The sequence below is a fragment of the Thamnophis sirtalis genome, unplaced genomic scaffold (assembly GCF_051295495.1).
Source record: "Thamnophis sirtalis isolate CommonGarterSnake01/CBP01778 unplaced genomic scaffold, rThaSir2_p1.2 scaffold_1, whole genome shotgun sequence".
Taxonomy (NCBI): Eukaryota; Metazoa; Chordata; class Lepidosauria; order Squamata; family Natricidae; genus Thamnophis; species Thamnophis sirtalis.
Window position 1 is genome coordinate 76,290,525 of NW_028261381.1, and position 22,133 is coordinate 76,312,657.

Consider the following 22,133-nt stretch of genomic DNA (forward strand, 5'->3'; position numbering starts at 1 on the left):
ACAATGTTTTAAGTAGTAAGTTTTCTGGCTCATCAGACATGGGAGTGCAATTTGGAAAAGCCACATTTGAACAGAAGAGGTTTTGTCCAGAGTTGAAGCAGAGTTCCGCGATAAGGATGAAAAAGATGAACATTACTTTTCCATGGCTGCATCTGGACTCTAGACTCTTAAGAGGCTTGTTTTGTTCTTGCCTTAAGGCCTTTTATTACAAGTTGTTTTCTTTTGTTAGAAATTATTATTTCAACAACTGCCTGTTATCATTTGAAAGTTTTACTTTTGTTTGTCTTAACTGATCATTAGTACTCTGAAGATTTTTTTTAAAATAAAGGCACAGTAATTATTATTGCCACCAGTACTTCCTACAGGTAAGACTTCTTTTGAACACTGTTCTAGAGTTTAGTCCAGTATAACTTTTAAAGGAGAATGGTGGCCTAGTGGTTAAGATGGTGGGCTTGTTGGCTGAAAGGATGGCAGTTCAAGACCCAAGTACTGCACAATGGAGTGAGCTCCCTTTCCTGCCCAAGCTCCTGCCCAGCTAGCAGTTCGAAAGCATGCAAATGTGAGTAGATAAAGAGATACCACTTCGGTGGGAAGGTAACAGTGTTCCCTGCACCACAGCGTATAGTCATGCTGGCCACGTAACTGCAAAGTGTCTTCAGATAACATTGGCTCCCTCGGCTGGGAAATGGATAGAAGCACCGCCTCCTAGAGTCAGACACGACTGGATGGGGGAAATCTTTATATTTGACTTTTTATAAAGAGAACACATCTAAGAGGAAAAACAGTTTCACCTAAGACTCTTTAGAGAGCCTTCTCCCTGTCCCATATTAACACCATGTTTTTGAAATAAATAAATTATAACATGAGAGAATGCAAATTAGTTCTTGAGTGCAACCTAATCTGAACAGAATACCAATTCTCACAGCAGTTGGAGCACATTATCTCTGAAAATTGAAGTTGAACTTCACGGGAAATCTTTTCCTTGATGTGATCAGAAAAGGGCCGAGTTTGTTTAGAATGAAATGGGGAAAGAAGAAATGCCAAGTATTTATCGGAAGGATGTGTAACTTGAATGGAAAATATCAGGCTTAATATCCTCATGCTTAATATCATGCCTTAAGAAAATAAAATGCAAATGGGGGGATGACCCCAAATAAACCCCAAAGCAACTTCCCATGGTATGTCCAATGAACTTTTAAGTTTACACGTCTACCATGCAAAGAAATACAAATAATGCCTGCTAATGCAGCAAAGAAAATGCAACTTGTGTCTGATAGAATTTTTATTATTATTATTATTGGACAGATGAACTAAAATAAGCCAACAACATAATTATATGCCAACAGCCATCTCTCTTAGCATAGTGGTGGCAGACTGTGTGCCCCCTTCCCATCCTGTCTCAGGCCCCCTTTGGCGAAGAAGAAGCAGTCATGGCTTTTACCACAGGGTGGGATTCCTCCCCTGGCTAGTATATCTTCTGGCATTTCTCTCTAAAAATACCAGAACTTTTGTGGGTGCTTTCAGGATCCACACGTTGAGGCCAGGGAGATCAGGGAACCACCTTCCTTAAGTGCACTGGAAGCCTTATTGCTACTTTAGTTGGGCCAAAACAATTTTCCTCCCCGTTAAAACCCAATGAAGGGTTGATGCAAAAGGTCTGAGGGAAGAGAAGGAAAAGGGTCAACTGAAGTAAAAAACAAAGACAAGTCTCAATGTGCCCCCCCATGTAAGCCACTTTACATGTTAAGTCACGGTTTACAACTTTTTTTAAAAAAAGAAATGGCAGTACCACCATCTTAGAGTGGAAATGAGACAGATAAAAAGGGAGCTTGCATTCAAAGACAAGGACCACTTCCCAAAAGGAAGTGGGCAGAATGGGGGGAAAAGGGGAACACAAAAGCAGTAGCCCAACTCAAAAAATGTGGTTCGTCTCTTAAAAACAGCACTCATAATCCATTGGATAAGGGAGGAACAGGAGAGAAATGGAGGGAAGGAAAAAAAATCCCCACAGAACTGGTGCAACGTCTTGCCAAGGATGATGCATTTAACCAAAACTCCATACAGTCCCTTGTGTCTACATGTCCTGTGGTGGCAGCATAATTGCTCAAGCTGTCTTGGTTGTGTATGTGTATGTGTATATATATATATTATATACACATACACACACACACATAAGCACATATACATATGCATACATCCGAGAATAGAGAGTAATTTCCTTTTTTAAGCGTTGGTTTTGCTCTGGTTGGGAAGACTCATCTCTCCTTCACGTGGTTCTGTGCTACTGCACTACTACTACTGCTGCTGCCGCTGCCGCCGCCACCACTGCTGTTGCCATTTCCGTTACTGCTACTACTCCCACTGCTGCTGCAGAGGATCTCTGTGAGGTCATCCATGATGGTTGTTTCTTTAGGGTCCACCAGATTAAACTCCCGGATGAAAAGGATGAAGTGTACGTAGAGTGTGTTCAAATGTCCATGCAATTCCAGTGCCAGAGTTTCCTTGAAGTGTGACGAATAGATGTGGGCTAGCACATGGAACAGATACTTGCAGATCTTCTTCACTAGGGATTCAAATGAGTTTGGGAATTCTTTGCCTGTTGTGAAAGGAAGGAGAGTGAAAGGAAGAGAAACCATCATCTTCAGTTGAACGTCTGAAGATATTTGTTTCCTTGAAAAATTCGTCTCATGAGTTTAATTCTCCTGAGGCGATTTGCAAGCAATTAAAAACAGTAAAATAATTATTCATGAAATATTGTTTAAAACAAGCAGCACATCTCTTAGACTCCTTCGTACAGGGCAATTGGTGTTCCTCTGGGAGAAAGAAGTCCAGGTAATTGGCCTTCTGCAAAGATTGTCCCGTCAGCTTTACTTCCTTCAGGGTATCTTTTACAGTGCAGATGGTGGCAATGGCTCTAAAGCCGGGAGGAGAAGAGACCAACTGGAGCCCCTTCGGCTTTGGTAGTGATGGCCCACAACCTGAGTCATGAACAAATCCTGTTCAGGCTACTGCACCATACTTTTCTTCATTCAACTCTATTAGATACGTATTAGGTTGACAAGCCTGAGAAGTCTTTTTTTGTGCTTAAAAAGTGTGACTTGCTCATTTTGGAGAAGGTGATTATTTCAATCCCAACCATAATACATTCTAGATTTTAGATGAAAAACATTTTTGGCCAAGTCTGTTGCTGAACTAGAGGTAGTAAGGTAAAATGAGTAGTGTGCACAAATGAAATGAGATATGATTTAAGTTCATTTAATTTAAATTGGATCAAACAACAATGAATGAAAGCCATAAAAATCTGTCTGAATTAGGGTTTTTCCTGAGAATAAACATACCATATTTAGTAGGAAAGACATCCTCATCCGTCACTAACTTCTGCACTGAACTCATGACAAAGTCAACATATTGTGGGGCTGTACATTTGATCTTCTTTCCTCGTTCATCATACCAGTAGTATTGTCTGCAAAGAGAATGAGCAGTATGGTAAAATCTGTTCTGGATATGTAAGTTACCAGATAAGCTATAACCCACACATGAGGCTCCCGTGATTATCTCTTGTGCTTCTCTTCACCTCCTCAGTTATCATGGAAAGAAGTCAGCAAAGAATTGGGGGATTTAAAAAATAACTGAAATACCATGTGTGCTTACATTCTTTCTTTACACACAGCCAAATCACACCAAAGAAAGCCCAAGGGCAGCTCTTAACCTGAAAAAAATAGCTCATCTCAAGACCACCAAAAAGCAAACAATACTGCCTTAGCTGAGCAGCTAAAATCCCAATTAAAGTTTTAGAGTACTGTTATTAGAGCTTAAGCTCGCCACTCTAATTTGAACGAATGACGTTTGTAAAACTAGAAATTGGTGAGAATCTGGTGTCGTGAGCGATGATAGTGCTATAGTGCTTGGGTCAGGAAAAAGTTTCAGCAACTGCCATTTGTTTATAAAGCAATTCTATGAACCCTTGTTCTACTTTAAAAAGCAGATCCTATATATGGCAGAACTACTATAAGCTTTATACTATGTTTCAACTGCAGAAACACACTGAGAGGCCCTAGTCACACTTTAGGATGCTGTTTTAGGTGAGGTGACACAAGCCTTTAGCAATGTAGTTTTCATAAACCAGTTTGTCACATATTTTAAAGATTTACTATATACATATGGACACACTTTAGTCTCAGGTTTTAAGGAAACAGTACTTGAAAATGGAACAGCCTTATTTTGTTTTGAAAGTTAGCAAATAGGAATATTTACAAACAGTTCCTAGAAATCTTGATTTAAATAATTAATATCCCCACTTCATTTCTGACACAACTTTGATCACATGTGTTAAACAGATGTGTACATTGTACTGAGTCAAGTGGAAAGGCACTTTTTCATAAAATAAATAGAAATTTTGTCGAGTTGATGAAAAGTATTATGCTAAGGGATTCATCCCATAAAATGGATGTTACAGGCAACAATTTACATAGTTCCAATTTAAAAAATGAACTATATTTAAAAATATATTTAAATTGAGCATATATTCTGTTGAATTAATCTTTCTCTTGAGTATATCCTTCCGTATTCAAATGCAGGTTTGCATCTTATTAATAGAATATTAAAAACGAAATGTAAGAGCAAACAACTCAATGCAGAATTGTAAGGTCTCGGATTCTGGTTTTCAACAACAGGCTGATAGATACAAATGCAGCAGATTTCGTATAGTAACATGAGCTGTCAGGAGATGGCAGCATAATAGCAGATAACTTTAACATAATAAATCCCATACAGTAGCTAGCACACTTCTTCAACTAGTCTTACACATAAAACTACATTTTATGTGCATTTTTAAGTATAAATCGTAGTTTGTGGTGGTGAAAACGTTGATCTATTATGAAGAGGGGAATTCAAACATTTCTTGGAAGTATCACATCAATTCAAAAAGCTCCTTCAAGGGAGGTATTTTCATCACAACTATATGAATAAAGATTCTGTGCTCTTTCCATGACATTTTTAAAAGGAATGCAGATTGCATCTAAAGATGCATTTCATTCATGGGGCTTCAGACTGTATTAGTGAATTTTTAATGGAGCCAGCACATGTCTAAGTCTAGTACAGCATTTATAATTAACTTAATATTCAATGAAGTCTTACATTGTTGAGGGAAAATATATGACACATACTTAATTGTCATAGGTGTGTTATTATTTGAAGAGCCAGAGCAGGGCGGTGGCTAAGAAGTTGAACTTGACGCCCCTGTTTCAAGCCAGCCATGGGAGCTCAACTGAGTGTCTTTGCGCTCAGTCCCACCTGTCCCAGAGGTGGTTCTTGTGGAGAAAAAAAACATAGGAGATGGAGTAGTGTGAACTGACCTGAGCTCCTGGAAAAAATTAAACTATATAAATTGTACAAGAGGGATTTTAAATTTAATGTTCTTTACATTCAAGAAATAAACTTCAGCCAGCCTAACCTTGACCCCATTAGATAAGTTGTTTTGTCTCTTCCAGCCAGGAAGACCATTGGCAATGCTGGCTAGAAAAAAGTAAAATCATAATTCTAATTGGAGGGCAACAAGCTGAAAACTTTATACTGTTAGTATTTTTACCATTGTTTACTGAGAACCTTATTGTATGAAGCAACACCAATTACCGGTCGGTACTATTACTAATGGAATCTTGGCAGTTTCAAATATTCTGTCCATGGAGCCCAACCTATCTTCAAAATGCTATCTCAACAACAACTCTCATTCTTGATAGAGAAGAAGAATTTGACTCTTGATGAGATTTATTTTATTTTTTTTAAAAACCAATTGCAAGCAAAGAGAATAGGAATGAAATTCGTCCAAATTCAAACTGCTCTGATCATTAGTGGAGTCACCGAAGAATCTCTAAAACAAGACTGCGTTGCCAAAAGGACAAGATTTTGTTTTCCAAATGTAAGACTTTGTTCCTTTTGCCTAATGGTTGGAGGTCAGCAGTTAGATAATATTCTTGCCCAGGACCTTTCCTGTGTCTCATTTTTACTAGGAGATTAAAGGGGAATATTCCAAAAACACATATCCAGTATTCTGTCATAATCCCAAATAGAATGAACATAAAGGTAAAGGTTCCCCTTGCACATATGTGCTAGTCGTTCCCGACTCTAGGAGGCGATGCTCATCTCCGTTTCAAAGCCAAAGAGCCAGCACTGTCCGAAGATGTCTCCGTGGTCATATGGCCAGCATGACTAAAAGCCGAATGTGCACAGAGTGCTGTTACCTTCCCACCAAGGTGATCCCTATTTTTCTACTTGCATTTTTACGTGCTTTCAAACTGTTAGGTTGGCAGAAGCTGGGACAAGTAATGGGAGCTCACTCCATTATGCGGCACTAGGGATTCAAACTGCAGAACTGCTGACTTTTCTGATTGACAAGTCAGCGTCTCAGCCACTGAGTCACCGCATCCCTAGGATGAGCATAAATATCCTTTATTCATCTATGCAGACTAATAAGGACAGAATGTGTGGAAAGATTATCACATGCCTTTGTTTATCAACATCGATGAAGAAGTCCAGAAGTCACTCCAAAACAAAGATTATGAAACAACAACAGTCTATGTTCCCTGAGCTTGCATGTTAAGAATAAAATCTAAATCTAAAATTTAAGTAGATAAGAAGAGTTTCTAAGTGCAAAAGTGGGCAATTTCTGAAGTGTCCAGGATCCAGACACTTCCTAACGTTCTGAAAGGTTTTTTCTGAATGATTTAGAATATGTCTGAGAGGCCTCTGTACTTTTATTTCATCCGCTTTTCAATGTGTTCTGGTACTCCCTCTGAAACAGCACAATTTATTGTACATATCTCCGTCTTTGATAGACAAACAAAAACTTTTCTGTGTAGAAAAAGATGAAACTGATAAACTTCATATTTTTATAAAAATTTAGCCTTAAGCCCAGCACCCTCATTTTGTAAAAGATTCTTTCATGTACAAACAAAACTGTTTTGTGTGAGGATATGTTAACAAATATTGGCTCAGAGCACAAAAATGGTACTTTGCACATAGCCATTTTCAGAAACAGGGTTAGACTATGAGATGTTTTCATAGTACTCAAAAGAGGATTTAAATTGTGTCTTATGTACTTTTAAACAGTCATGAGCTGAAGAAAATAAATTCCATATGAAAAGTTTTTTAAAAGATCAAAGGGCAAGGAGAAAACAGTAGCAACAGGAAAATCTCGCTTCACGCAATCAGTAGGGGAAGTGCCCATTTTATCAAAGAAACAAAAGAAGAGGTTAAACATTAAACTTTGACATCTGTCTCTAGATAAGCTCAAAGCTGCTGCTCAGATTGGGAAGAGTCTCTATATACAATTAAAAAAGCTAATGAGATCTGGCCACAGAAACTGGAGCAATAGTCTTAAAGAAAGCAAATCCTTAAGAAACAACCATCTAAGCTTTCTAATATAGTATAGTAACAGCTAAACAGACACACAGAAACACACGTATGATTTTTAAAAAAATTATTCTACCATAGAACAAATATGCAAAGGTCAGCCAGTAGTAGACCCAAAAGATGCATAGCTATTGTTTTAACGGTACTTAATTTATGCTACCAAGATATTTCTAGTTGCAGAGAATGTTATTTATTAAGCAATGAGCAAAAGCACATAGAGAGGCTGCTGAATCTAAACAAAAAGGAAATTCATGCAGATAAAATTTAAGCATATTCTCTGTCTTACATGTATTTTGCTTATGTCTGCAGACTTCTATGAAAATAGCACCACACTATTTCTTATTTGATTCAATAGCCTTATTTGTTTAAATCAGTGGTTCCCAAACTTTTTCAGTCCACAAACTGATCCTCAGTGCCCCCCACCCAGTGGTGGAATTCAATTTTTTTTACTATCGGTTCTGTGGGCGTGGTTGGGGGGGTCACTGGGTGGTTTGCAAGACGGAAGGAAGATAGTAACAGTAAAATTCAAAATTGTAAAAATTAATTGCACATTTATTCAAAATCTAATTTAAAAACATTTTTAGTTAATGTTAATTCAACAAAATTGTTGAACATGATCCAGTGATACCAGGTTTTCAAAGTCTGATAGTCATTTATCAAGAATCTTAGTAACTAGTAACTTAGTAAACTCAGTAGAATTTAGTAACTACTTCACTGTTCAGTAAATTCTGTGTAATACAGTATATGCCTGATCATTCACACACACACTGCTGCCTTTCCCCCCAAAAAATAACAGGGTGGGGTGGGGGTAGATAAGGAAGAAGACTTTGCTCTGTGGTATCTGCCATTTCAGAAATGCTCATTAGACTGCTCCACATGATCAGTCTTTCCGTATTCCTCAATATATTGGTGCCCAGCAGATGGTCAAAACCCTAGTAGTATTTATGGAGCTGTAGATGATACTATGGCAAAATGCAAGCCTTGCAGCTCATGTATACTCACACAACATAAGAGTGATGCTATTATCCAGATTTATCTGTGACAAAGGTCTCACTGTGCATAAATATCAAGATAGGAAGGGCACTTTATTAAAAAAACCTGCAGCATTTTGACTCCATTTGGTTATAAAACATCTTGTTTGGCATACTGGGAACATTTAGACAGCATTTTCTTCTAATATGGGACGTTGTTCTATCATAATTTTGTTTTGTTTTGTTTTGCTTTTTCCTGTATGTGACAATATCCAACTTTAGACAGTAATTTTTAATTTACTTTTTTTAAAACAGTATATGTTGGAAATGCTTATCCCTTTTCCACAATCTCCCCTATATTTCAGCCTTCAATGAGGTTACTTTGCAACTCAAAGTTTGAGAAACCACTCCAAGTGCCCTTCCTCCCACTTCTCGCTTTTTAAGGCCATCTCTACAAATGGAGCAAGGAGGAAGAGAGGGGCTAGCCACTCTCTCCCCCCCCCGCTGCATGTTTACCTGTGTTGCATTTCTAAGGTAGGAGGGGTAGAGATAGGCGAGAGTGGCAAGTCCATGTGGAGCGGGTGCAAGAGGGATTGGGAGGGGTGGCTCTGTTGCACAGGCATGCCGCGGAGCAATCCTCACAGAGGCAGCTCGCAGCGCAGCCCCGGAAAGGGAGTCAGAAGTAAAGCCATTTATAAAAGCACGAGAGGCAGGAAGGCAGGCAGGCGCTCTTGTGCAGTGACATCGGACTCACTGCATAATCCCTGAAATGCAGGCCCAAGGACAGCCCCGTTCAGTCCCGCATCTCTTCTCCGTGCACAGCGCACACAGAGTCGTATCAGAGGAGAAATGCAGGCAAAAGGCTCTTCTCGTCTTCCTCTGCTCCCCCCTTCCCCGCTCCCCCAGCCTGACATGCTTGTATGCCTCCTGAATGAGCGAGCGAGCGAGTGAAAAATCCTTTCATATCTTTATTATCTAAGTGGTAATTATTTTAGGTTCTTTCAACTAATATGTCTCCACCCAAAATTTAATACAAGAAAAATTGCCATTGTCCTTCATGCATTTAAATAAAAAAAAAATCAAGATTTTGTTTTTAGAGCAGATTATTTTGACTGGATATCTTCAATCTCAGGAAATATTATGAAGCTGCACAACTAAGAAATATCATGTGATTGAAATCCAATATTGAACCTAAGTTATAGTTTGGTTTGGAGTTTTATGACAAATTTAAAAGAAATTTAAATGCACTGACCTAGAGGGTATCCCTAAGGCGCCAAGCCACGTGGCACTCTGCCTGCTCCCAGGCTTCCGCGGCTTGGCACATTTGAGATACCCCCTAGGTCAGTGCATGGAGCTCTGCCCGGCTGGAGAGTGTGGTTGCGCGAGTACCTGTTCCGCCCCCACCTCGCATGCCTCCCAGCCTCACCATGCCCTGGCCCAGCTCTCCCTGCAGGGTCAGGGCACCACTGCCGCTTTCGCCGCCGTGCTTTGAGCATAACTTCTTCTCCGGCTTCCAAACTCTGGAACTCGGTTTCTGATTCTTCCAGCAATAGCCGCTCTAGGAGTGCGCTCTATGGTTGTGGGCCCTATGGCAGCCAGCGTGGTGAGGCTGGGAGGCATGCGAGCTGGGGGCAGAACAGGCGCTCGCACAACCACCCTCTCCAGCCGGGCAGAGCTCCATCCACTGACTTAGGGGGTATCCCAAATGTGCCAAGCTGCGGGAGTTGGGGGGGGCAGGTAGAGCACCACGTGGCTTGGCATCTTAGGGATACCCCCTAGGTCAGTGAATGCTGCTCTGCCCAGCTGGAGAGGGGGTTTGCCTGGCGGCTGCTTGTGAACATGGTCACCTCATGGCTGCTTCATCCCTGAGGTTGTGCCTGGCTCTTTGGGAGCCCACTCACAAGGGAGCAGCCTCCTGGCAGCTCCCCACTCTGGCCAGGAAGAACGCCACTTCCCAACCTAGCGGTATCCCGAAGGCAGCAAGCAACGTGAGCGCCTTTCTACCCCCTAGCACCCCTAGCATTTTCGGGGACCCATGGTAGATGGGTGGAAACTAATCAAGGAGAGAAGCAACTTAGAACTGAGGAGAAACTTCCTGACAGCGAAAACAATTAATCAGTGGAACAGCTTTTCTCCACAAGTTGTGAATGTCCCAACACTGGAAGTCTTTAAGAAGATGTTGGATAGGAATTTGTTTGAAACGGTATAGAGTTTCCTGCCTAGGCAGGAGGTTGGACTAGAAGACCTCCAAGGTGCCTTCCAACTCTGCTATTGTATTGTATTGTAGATGAAAAGTAGTACCATTTTAAATTAGGCATGATGGATTGAAGTATTAAGGATTCCTAAACCTGGTGATCCACTAGTGAGCTATAATAGTGTTCCCACATATAGCAGATAAGAGAATGGTGTGAATTTGGTGTGACTGAGTCAGCTAGCTCTTTTATTCTATTCAAAAGACCTTAGTCGCACAAAAACATAACTGAAATTATCAAATACAACTACTGAGCTGGTGTATGGGATTGTCTCTGGAGTAGACTCATAAGCAATAGGCAGCACTCTGAAAAACCTCCCTGAATCAATCTGTAGCCTGTATCAAGCAGCAGATAATTTTAAAAAAATGTGATTTAAAAAGAAGCAATTCCATGGTTAGGATAAAAAGCAATTATTAATGAAAACTAAATCAAAACAGTGCCTAAACCAATATACAGAAGAGTGAAGCTAAAAACTGAAGCAGGCAGGAAGAGGAAATAGTAAACAACTGAGTCAGAGAGATCATTAATATGAGTGTTGAAATCAACAAGCAGCTAAGTTAAGGGGCTGATTGAAATCTGAACTCATACATGAAGAAAAATTATACTTTCTTCATGTAACACAGAGCTTCAGCCAAATACAAACAAACAAACAACCCTCCACAAAGTGAAGGATAGACTAAATGGGTAGGATTTGGAAATATTTTTCTGTGAGAGAAAGTGACTACTCGGGTCATAATAAGAGGAAAAAATAATGTAGGCTTATTCAGGTAAGATTTTTCCTATGCTGTTGTGCTCTGCCCCTCCCATGCTGGAAATGTGGATGCCATTCCTAAGTGAGTATTCTAATCTCTTGAATACAAATGAAATGTCACACAACAGGAAGTTCCATTTTAGCCTTCTGAATTGATTGCTCTCTTTTTTAAATGTTAATGTTTTTGGGAACATTTTTCGAACGCCACCCCAGTTAGGACCAGCATATTTGCCCTTAGAAATATCAAACTAGAAGGGTGGATGGAAATAGTGAACTATCCACCTGCAAATTTTAATGCTTGCTAGGTAGATTTTGCCTTTTATTAACATTATCCATTGTCCAGTGACAATGCCATTTGCATTACCTTTTCCCTATGAATTCTGAGTTAACAGTATTTTCTTTTTTCAAGAGTAATGATAAAGTAATGCAATTTTTACACTCGATTTACCCTGCAATTGTATAGGGACAATTGTTTTGCATTCCTCAATTGGAAAAGAAGAAACATTCATGCCATCAAAATACAACAAAAAAGCTACAACGTACGTATTGCATACTGCCATGGTCTGACACGACTCTCCTGTACAGAATTCGGAGATGGTACTATACTGTAAATTGATATGGTGGAAGAACGTCGTCGCTGAAAGACAAAAGAAAAACCAAAGTTTCCATTATTACTCTGCAAGTTTGGAGGCTAAAAAAGAGGGCTTAAGAGGTGGGAAATTAGACATAAATGAAATCGTTCATTCAGCATTATCACAACTACCCAAGCATTTTCTTGCTAAGAATTGTATGAGCCAAAGCTGGATCTGGATGTCTTAGGGAATGTCTTTCATCCAACAATTTCTCCTCAGCCACTAGGCAGTAAGCAGCACTCTCTAAGGTTTCTCCTTCTACCAGTAAGTACAAAAGAGGGGCCATGATGGTGGACGTTTACTATAAAGGAAATTCCCTTCCTTTAAAAGAGTTTGTCCATGAGGCAAGGATGGCCCCCCACATAATCAGCCTTCAAGAAGGAAGTGAACCTGTCTGTCTGTCTGTCTTTCTGTCTTTCTGTCTGTCTGTCTCATTTATATGGTCAACCATCTCACAGAAATGGGCAGCATACAACAACCAATAAAAACAAATACATCAAATAGTTGCTATAAAACAAAATCAATATAAAAATAAAAAGACATTATAAAAAATAAAACATATAAAGCCACACAAAGACAGTGAAAAATCACCTGTAACTGAGCATGTGTGTTCCCAGTGCCCTGAGACCCCAAATCTGATGGCATAATCGTCTTGAGGGGCTTCAGGAATCATAACAAGGATAGAGCTAATCTGACTTTGAGGGGTGGGGGTGGAAGAGAGTGGTCCATAGGGCAAGTGTTACAGCAGAGAAGGTCTGCTTCCTAGCATCCACCAAATAAAGACCCTGATGTATGGTGTTTGCAACTTCTTACTCTGGTAAATCTAATGGGATGGGCCGATGAAATTGGAGAGAGGTAATCATTCAGACAATCTGGTCCCATGTCATGGCGGGCTTTAAAGGTTAAAAACAGCCCCTTGAATTGAACTCAGAAGCCAATGCAGCTCGGGGGACAGAGGTGTAATACTAGAAGTGCTGTTCTGGGAGCACACATAACTGATAGGGACCAAAAACTGGAATGTGAAACTAGTATAAGACAACAATTCTGTGTTCCTGATGGTGGCCCACTCTCTTGTCTTGCACAATACTTCTCCATGGTGTTCCTCCACCGCTTTGGCAGCCTCATCCCCAAAACCAAGTTCCCAAAGACCAGGGACCTGGAACTTCCCATTATCCTCATCAAACCTCCCTAGATGGGAAAGTTCTCAGCACCAGCAAAACCCCAGCTGCCCTTTCCCCACACTACCACCCACCCCCACATATCACAAGACTCATACACACACACACACACACACACACACACAAAAACAGGCTCCCTCCCGTGCTGCTCTCACCAACTAATGGAGGGCTCCTCACATTCCTCACTTCAAAAAGAAGCTTCTTGGGTGAGAAGCTAAACATTTTCAAGGAAAAAACTAAGACAGTCCAGTTGCCTTTTAAAAGCACATTTGGGTCAACCATGACCTGGATGCTTGAGAATCCCCATAGACACTCTGCAAAGCAGCTCTTTCACTCTCAAAGAAGCTGGCTGAAAAGGATTATGCCCGGAATCTAAGTAAAACACCATGCTTGGATTTCAGGAAGATCCTTTTCCAGCTAACTATCAGGAAGCAAGATTCTCCTTTTATCTATTCTTTCACTCAAGAACATCTTTGATTATGAAAAACAACCAACACAATGTTCAGTTGTTGCAAATCTCATAATACTTACTGTTGCTAGCTAGCCACTCATTAAGATCTATTTCACGTGGTAATATAACTAATTCTTTGAATTCAAAGTCAGTAATCCTGGACTTCGTATATTCTGGTTCAAGATACAGTTTCTTTTCCTCTGTTGCAGGCTTTTTACCATTTGGTTTTCCCTTGGATTTCCTGCAAAAGAAAAGGAGAAAAAAATAGATCAGAGATTAAAATCAGAAATGTGGGTTATCTAAACTTATGTTTTAGCCTAGCCTCTAACATTTCTCTGAAACATTTGCTAACACTACAATCACACCATAATGTCATATGGTTCTTTTTGTGTGTGATTGCAGCTACTCCCTTTTTTGCACAGTTCCAATCCCCAATTTTCATTCTAATGTTCTTAAAAGAAAAAAAACACCTTTATATGTGTGTACTTCTATAATCCAGATTATAAAACACTATTTTCAACTTCAGGTTTTTTTGCTGGTGTTCTGAAAATTCTGGGAGTTGAATTTTATACAATCGGAAAGGAGTCCAAGGTGAAGTTTGCTATTTCAGATAATAAGAGAATGAAGTTTTGTTTTACTAATCAAGGAGATAAGGAACCTAGAATTAAGGAGAAATTTCTTAACAGTGAAGACAATTAACCAGTGGAACAGTTGCCTTCAGAAATTGTGGATGCTCCATCACTGAGACCTTTTAAGAAGAGACTGGACAGCCACTTATCTGGAATGATACAGAGTTTCCTGACTGAGCAGAGGGTTGGAAAAGAAAGCATCCAAGGTCTCTTCCAACTTGATTTGTTACATTGTATTTGTTTCTTGATTCTGAATTATATTAAAATAAATCTGTAAGTCCCATGCTCTTGTAAGAGTCACTGTTGTGACACTACAGCCTTTTTTGTGGTATTTTACATTTGATGAAGTGAGATTCTGACTCTTAGATTTCTTTCTTTTCATTTACACCTCAATTTTTCTCCAGATACTTCAAGGCTGTAAAGCTCAGGTTCCTAGGTTGTCTCTCATCGAGTCAGGCTTGCGCTTTTCCTCTGCCCTCCATTCAAGCAGAGACTTGATTCAAATGCCAAATACTATTCAGCAAAAAGGAATGTGGAGATTCATGCACTTGTGAAAAACCTGAACCTTTCTTATTTAGTCTAACTAACTATAATCATTGGAGGCCATCGGATTGACCTCTTCTTCTGCAGTGCCAAGCTACAATCATTGGATCCATTGGGTCCAGCTAGTAAACAGTACAAATCCAGCTGAAACACAGCACTTTGCCTCAAGCTAGCCAAGAAAGCACACCACCCTGTGTTTGCCTCATTCCAAAGAAAGTCCTGTTCAACCTCTTGAAAACTTCAGACAAACTGGCTGGAGTTGTGTGGTGTGTTCTTTAAGGAAAATCTCATCATAGAAAAGGATTTGAAAAGCTACGAAATAGACAAAGAACAAAGAATATAGTAGTCTTAAAAAATAATATTTGCCAAAATTGCAATTACTTGAAAAATTGAGTGAGATGGAGTTTAATATTACAGAGTCCTCAGCCTGAGGTGTAATCGTAATGGATTTCTTGCTCCAGTAACAGGTTAAGCTTGGTGACCTTTGAGCATCCTTTTAATTTCATGATTCTATAGATCTAACTCTGGGTAAAGTTTAAAGGCACACTGTACAAACATGGATCATTTTGCCACATTCAAAGAAATTGTTTTAATAGGGTTTTTCTTTGGATGGTAAACTTGGGCTGGCTGACTTTCTTTGCTAGCTTCAGGTGAAATGCCTCATTTCAACTAGATTGGTACTATTTACTAAGCAGGATGAGCTGGAATTTGACCTTCCTGGGTGGCAAAGAAATTATAGCGTCTGCTTCAAATTATTACAGTCAAGCTATTGACAGTAGCAAGAAAAAGTGCTACCACTGTTTTCCTGTGGAGGAAAATATCATACTAAAGATAACAATTGATATTGTTACATTTCCTCATTTAAGATGGAAGACTGTTGCTACTTAAAAGGTGAGATTGGAAAAAAAAAACTTGTATGCTTTTAGGCAAGTGCAACTATCCACAAGGAGGAGGGGAAGAGGACAAAGAAGACATTATTATGTCAAGAAACAAACAGCCATCATAAGATAAGTATACAATCACTCAATCAGGGAGGCATTTTAAACAAAACATGACTGGTTATATAATTGATATTAAAGCCTGCTTACTCAGAATGCAAGTAATTTGCTGAGCTATCTGATATTGTTCTCTGCTCCCTCTCAACTCTCTAAAACAGGGGTCCCCAAACTTGGCAACTTTAAGACTTGTGGACTTCAACTCCCAGAATTCTCCAGCCAGCATACCTCTGCTCTAAAAACTGCCTACCATTCAAATTTTCTTTCATCATTTGGAGAGAAAGTGGGAACAGTTTTAAACAAGCACGGAACTTCAGAAGTTATCATTTCTATTGCCGGAGAATGTTTACGGTGATGCTGAAGTCTGCAGCATGCCAACTTGGATTCTGAAGGAAGATTCCATGGGCACATTGGTGCACACAAGCAACATATTTGGAGATCTAGGATTTTTTTTTTAACATGACATCATGTGATATCATATGAGCATCCTGGAAGTTAATAAAATATGTTCATCCCATTTTCCTTAGAGAGTCACATTGAAGATATTTGGGGAAATAACATGTTTGAAAGAGCTGAAAGTGTGTTTTACAAATGAGCAGAGAGTTCATATTTTGTAACTCTCAAGATTTTCAGTTCGGGGTAGGCTGCTGTTTGAAATACTGGCTTTCAGTTCTTGCAAAATCGGGGTTCCTATTTGTAAACATAAATGTGCTGGCAAAACAAGCAAACTATTCACACAAAGATTTTTTTCACAAACCATCTAACAATGTCTATGCCCGCTTCTGCATCACAAGTTATTATTTCCACCAGTACCTGATTAATCTGTAATCCTTCCACTAAAAATACAGAATACATAGTTAAAGAGCCCAATGAAAAGCTTATTTCATGCAAAGTCTATTTCACGATGCTTAAATATCAATTAGCATTCAGTTTACAGGTAGGCTCTTCTTTCTTGGTGCTCAAAAGTCAGCTTAGATCTCTTACAGTCTCTAGGGAGATAAAACTACTGTAGCCAGGAGAAGCAAATGTGAAAACTATTTTTTTTCTCTGAAGGAAAAACTGATCCAAAAGTTACCCAAACCAATACTTGATAGACAAATCAGAGAAAAGGTAGAGCAAAACAGAAATGAATGCCAGGAAGAATTGGTGGCAAATTGTACAATAAATAAGAATTTGCTTTAACTTTTTCTGCACACAAAACTAGCCTACTTCTGCACACCAGCCTGCTTCAAATATAGTTGAGAACAATAAATAGTAACAGAGTTGGAAGGGACCTTTGGGGTCATCTGTTCCACCCCCCTACTCACGCATGAGACCTGTACTAGGGGTTCGAACTGCCAAACTGTCGACCTTTCTGATCGACAAGCTCAGTATCTTAGCCACTGAGCATCAAGCAGTGTTGGAAAAACTTCATTGTAACAAAAATTATATAAAGCATCCGCTTCATGGAGGCTCTCTGTCAACCTCGGGATTGTTGTTTTTGGTGTTCACAAAAGCTCCGACCAGCTTCTCAAACTTTCCAAGCACATGGCAAACTTTTGTTCTTAATTTTATTGTGCTTATCTCAGAGAAGATGGTCCCTGACAGATGACTCCCAAGCAAGTCTCAGTTTTAAGTCTGAGGGTGGAAAAAGAACATAATAACATTTCTGGGAGCAAGAACTCAGACATTTATGCCTTAATCCCAACTACTTCCCACTGTCTTTTGATTTTACTGCATCACTGAATAATTTTTTATATCTAATCAGAGGACGGGATGAGTTGTAGATTCTGAAAGAAAAAGACTGCCCCATTTCTGTATTAAGGGGAAAAAATTGCTTCCTATCTTGCATCTAGTTTGTATGCTTTATCTATGAGGTTCATTCTATTATTTTTATAATCTTATTTTTTTTAATCTACATAAAAATTCATTTTTCAAAAAAGTATCTCATAATACAATCCCTTACATGGTATTGTTGTGTCTGAAGTGTCTATGGGTTGAACTATTTGCAAAGTCAAAATGCTAATGAATAACTTAATTCCAGGTTCACACATCTTTATAAAGTTAATTGTACACAGCTATCATCTCAATCATTAGTAACAACAACTTCTTATAAATAGCAGACCTAAATAGTTATTATAATAAATCTCAACTCTAGAAGTTAATAATAAGGTTCCAAAAACTTTTTCCAGCCATCATTAATACTTCACTTCCTAGATTAGCATTGATGATTTTTAAAATTTGGTGATGTTGAAAACTTGCAAACCAACTTCCAAACACACCTCATTGAGCTGCAGAGATGGAAGCACATTATTTTGTACCTGGAAACTAATATCAAGGAATAAAGCTCACACCCATATCCTGTCAATTGCAAAAATCCCAAGTTTTTTATAAGGGTGCAGTTCTTTTACAGCATACGGAAATCATAAATTTGGGAATGAGTACTTAACTTCCTTATATGAGAGAAAAATTGTTCTGTTTTAAATGAATAATCTAGATACAAAGACAACTATGTAAATGTATTTAACTATATGTACAACTACAAAAAAATAGATAAACAGAAGATTCTACAGAAGAAAATTATAAACATTAGAAATGTAAGTGTCACTCATATTTTCTGTGAATCTTTCCATCAAATCAAGTAAATTAGAAATGAATTGCTATCAAAATAAAAATTATAAACAATGTTTAAATAAAACTACAGTAGCTATTATTCATCAAGAGCTAGGGGCATGTACTGTAAAGATAACTACAGTAGCTATTATTCATCAAGAGCTAGGGGCATGTACTAATCAGAGGAGATTAACAGGAGACTCATATACCGTATTTTTCGGAGTATAGGATACACCCTTTTCCCTCAAAAAAAGAGGCTGAAAATCTGGGTGCGTCTTATACACTGAATATAGCATTTTTTTGCTTCCAAAAACCCCGCCCCCTTCACCAAAATGGCCATGCATAGCCTATAGAAGTCTTGCAGAGTCCTCCTGGGGGATGGGGAGGGCAGAAATGAGTGAAAAACGGGCCAGTTTTTGCTCAATTTTGCCCCCCCCCCCCGGAGCACTCTATAAGCCTCCTAAAAGCTATGCGTGCCCTTTTATTGAGAAAAAATGGACCATTTTTTGCTCATTTCCACCCCCCCAGGAGCACTCTACAAGCCTTCTAAAGGCTATTCATGCCCTTTTCTGAAAAAAAATTGGGCCATTTTGGGGAGGTCTGCAGAGTGCAAAAACTTTTTTAAAAATTGCCTCTTCAAAACCTTGGTGCTTCTTATACTCCAGTGCATCTTATACTCCAAAAAATATGGTACCTAGTTACATAAATCACAATTCTATTAAACTAGATGGTTATAGTCTTTGTTCCAATTGACTATCTAGTCTTATTTACTATTTAAGTTTGCCAGATGACCTTTACTTTCAGGGGTGTTGTTCTTTATTTGAAATGTATATAAAAGATGAATAATTCATTCCATAATTCCAAACTATCTTATCTTTTAACTTTGAATTTGGCAATCTAATCACCCTTTGGAATTCGTATAAATATCAAACTGCAGTCCAAGTACCAAATATGCTTGTTATTTTCCTGGAAACACAACTGAGAATAACAAATTATAATTCCATGACTTCCCATCCAATCATTTTCCAAATTACATTTTTTTTTTAAAATTTAGCCTTATGAGAAATATTGGCTGTTCCAGAATAAACTACAGTTAGTTGTTGACTTACAACAGTTCATTTAAGTGACCCCTTTGAAGTTATAACAGCACTGAAAAAAGTAACTTTTGACCATTTTTCACTCTTATGAACATTGCATCATCCCTATGGTCATGTAATCAAAATTCAGGTACTTGTCAAATGATTCATATTTATGACAGTTGCACTGTCCCAGGATCATGTAATTCACCTTTTGTGATCTTCTGACAAGCAAAGTCAATGTGGAAGCCAGATTCACTTAACAACTGCGGCAAGAAAGATAATAAAATGGGGCAAAACTCACTTAGTAAATGTCTCAATTAGCAAAAGAAATTCTGAGTTCAATCCTAGGGTAAATAGACAGAGTTGTACAATTTGGGAGAACATGAAAGCAAATAAACCTATTGTAATATTTTTCCCCCAGTACCTCTAAATTCGAGACAAATTCAAGGATAAGTAACAAAAAATATACTTATTTATTTATGTACTTCAACAGCCAGTTTGGTGTAGTAGGAAAAGGTATCAGGCTAGAAACTGGGAATCTGTGAGTCCTTATACCCAAAGCCAGCTAGGTGACTTTGGACCAGTCATTCTCTTTAAGCCCTAGGAAAAATGTAATGACAAAACTATTCCCCAAAAATCACTACCAAGGTAAATGCACAGTTGTCCATGTAATTACCAGAAATCAAGACTACATTAAAGGGTGTGTGTATACAAATATAAGCACACACTTCAGATAATGATCAGGAAAGTTACTAGTAATTCTGTAAAATCATAATAAAACCTTTCCCAATCTGACGTCCTCCAAGTTTTCCACCATAAATGCTAGTCTGTGTGACTAATGGAAAAATATAGCAGGTTTTAAAACATCTTATGAGCACCAAGTGGAAGAGAGCTCTCCTAATATATTCTACCATCAAACCATTGGTGAAAATCTAACAAATTTTGTAAGCTACAGCACATAACACAAGATGCTAGAAATTCTAGGTGACATGTAACAATGCTCCCTAGTTACATAATTCAATATACTTATACTCACATAATAATTAAATCATAATGTAATTTGGCTGGTTTTGCTTAACAAGTCATATGAACCCAACCACTGATTTTTATTACATAGTTTTTCTTACTGTGATGTATTCAATAAACTATTATAACAATAACTTAGCATAATGTTCATATACTACCACAGTCACTTTTGGCTGGTTTCTACACGACAACAAGCTCCACAGCACAAAATATTACATATGATGCATTGAGGCATAACATTCTGATGAAACTTCATTTGTGGATTTTGTGCTTGGGGGGGGTGTGTCAAAATATTTAGGAAATAAACATTAAATCACGTAGGAAAATAGGCACAAAAGTAATTTTTCTCAGAACTTCAAATGATTAGCTTCAAGAGAGAATCATACACAGAACTAAACTTTGTTTCCTACATAAACTTTCTGAAGAAAAGATAGTTGACACGAAACGTTGTTTGTCAATTTGTCAACCACAGAAAGAAATGAAAGCTTAATAATGAGCACTATTGCTGTCACAAGAACATATTGTGTCTTTTTGATTGATTCTAGCAAATTTCAAAACATGATTTGGGGATTTTCAGATGGTTTTCTTGTTTAATTAACTGTTACACAAAATAAAAGTAAAAACCTTGTGATGTGATGTGGAATGGCATGGTATGGCATTTTATGGGTAAAAAACTGGCTGAGAATGTAGTTTTTATAATTATTAAGACTAGACTTACTGAAGTCTTGGATGACAAGGTGACAATGATGGCTTAGTTACAGATTTGGAAAATGCCTCACTTGACTCTGCTTGTGTGATATAGCTCCTACTCCACCCAACAAAAGAGAAACAATTATTTCTATTAGCATTTACTTAAAAAAAAGACAGCTTGCTCATGAGTATGTTCCCCACGATCTGCCTTGTACCACTTGTCTTCAGGCAGTGTTCTCTGTCTGTTGACAGGCCATGCCGCCAACCTAAGGCAGCTCCTAATCTCACAAGACCATAATTCTTAAAGCAGCTCCAGTGAATGCTCTTCCATGGCTTCTGTAGCTTCCAAACACCATGCAAAAGTATGCCATGTTCTCAAACAATTTCCAGAGGTTCCAGAGGCCGTGCAAGAGCATACCCGATTTGAACACGGCCACTGCAGTCTCCAAACATCACATGAGAATGGGGGGGGGGATGCTTTTCAGAATAGCTATTGTCAGGTGTGGATGAATACTGGGATATCACCCAAAACATTGTGACATGCCACTTTCAACAGGCATGTTATGGTTTAATGATATACACCAGAGCTTTATAAATCACCCTGTTTAATTTATTACAAACACACATGAAGTATTGTGAAAATGTCAGCTTAGAATACATCTGGAGAAATGTTAGTAGTAAGATAATTAACATACATCTTATCATATTCATAATGCTTTCTAATTACCTCAGATATATACCTAATCACATCACAATTACAGCTTAGGTTTCATGTTTGATTGTTTTTAAGGTATATTCATCAAAGAGGACAGGAAACTTGCAGTCCTCAGGCTACAGGTAAACTCTTTTTATATGGTTTCAGAAATCATACTGTGGATTTCAGTGGTAAACCGCTAAGAAACAAAAGGATTATTCCTTGCCATTTTGGCAGAAA

At 38.5% G+C, this 22,133-nt stretch overlaps 1 protein-coding gene across 2 annotated transcripts in view; it reads right to left on the reverse strand.

The window, feature by feature from the left end:
- Positions 1 to 1,244: 1,244 nt before the first annotated feature.
- MOB2 (MOB kinase activator 2) overlaps positions 1,245 to 22,133 on the reverse strand; it is a 120,838-nt gene continuing 99,949 nt past the window's right edge. For both annotated transcript variants that reach the window (XM_087716566.1, XM_014058631.2), the window contains exons 2-5: positions 13,726 to 13,886; positions 11,928 to 12,021; positions 3,339 to 3,463; positions 1,245 to 2,596 (exon numbers count right to left, since the gene is read on the reverse strand). In XM_087716566.1, the coding sequence (XP_087572692.1) occupies positions 2,256 to 2,596; positions 3,339 to 3,463; positions 11,928 to 12,021; positions 13,726 to 13,886 (721 nt within the window). In that variant the 3' untranslated portion in view covers positions 1,245 to 2,255. The remainder of the gene's footprint in view (positions 2,597 to 3,338; positions 3,464 to 11,927; positions 12,022 to 13,725; positions 13,887 to 22,133) is intronic.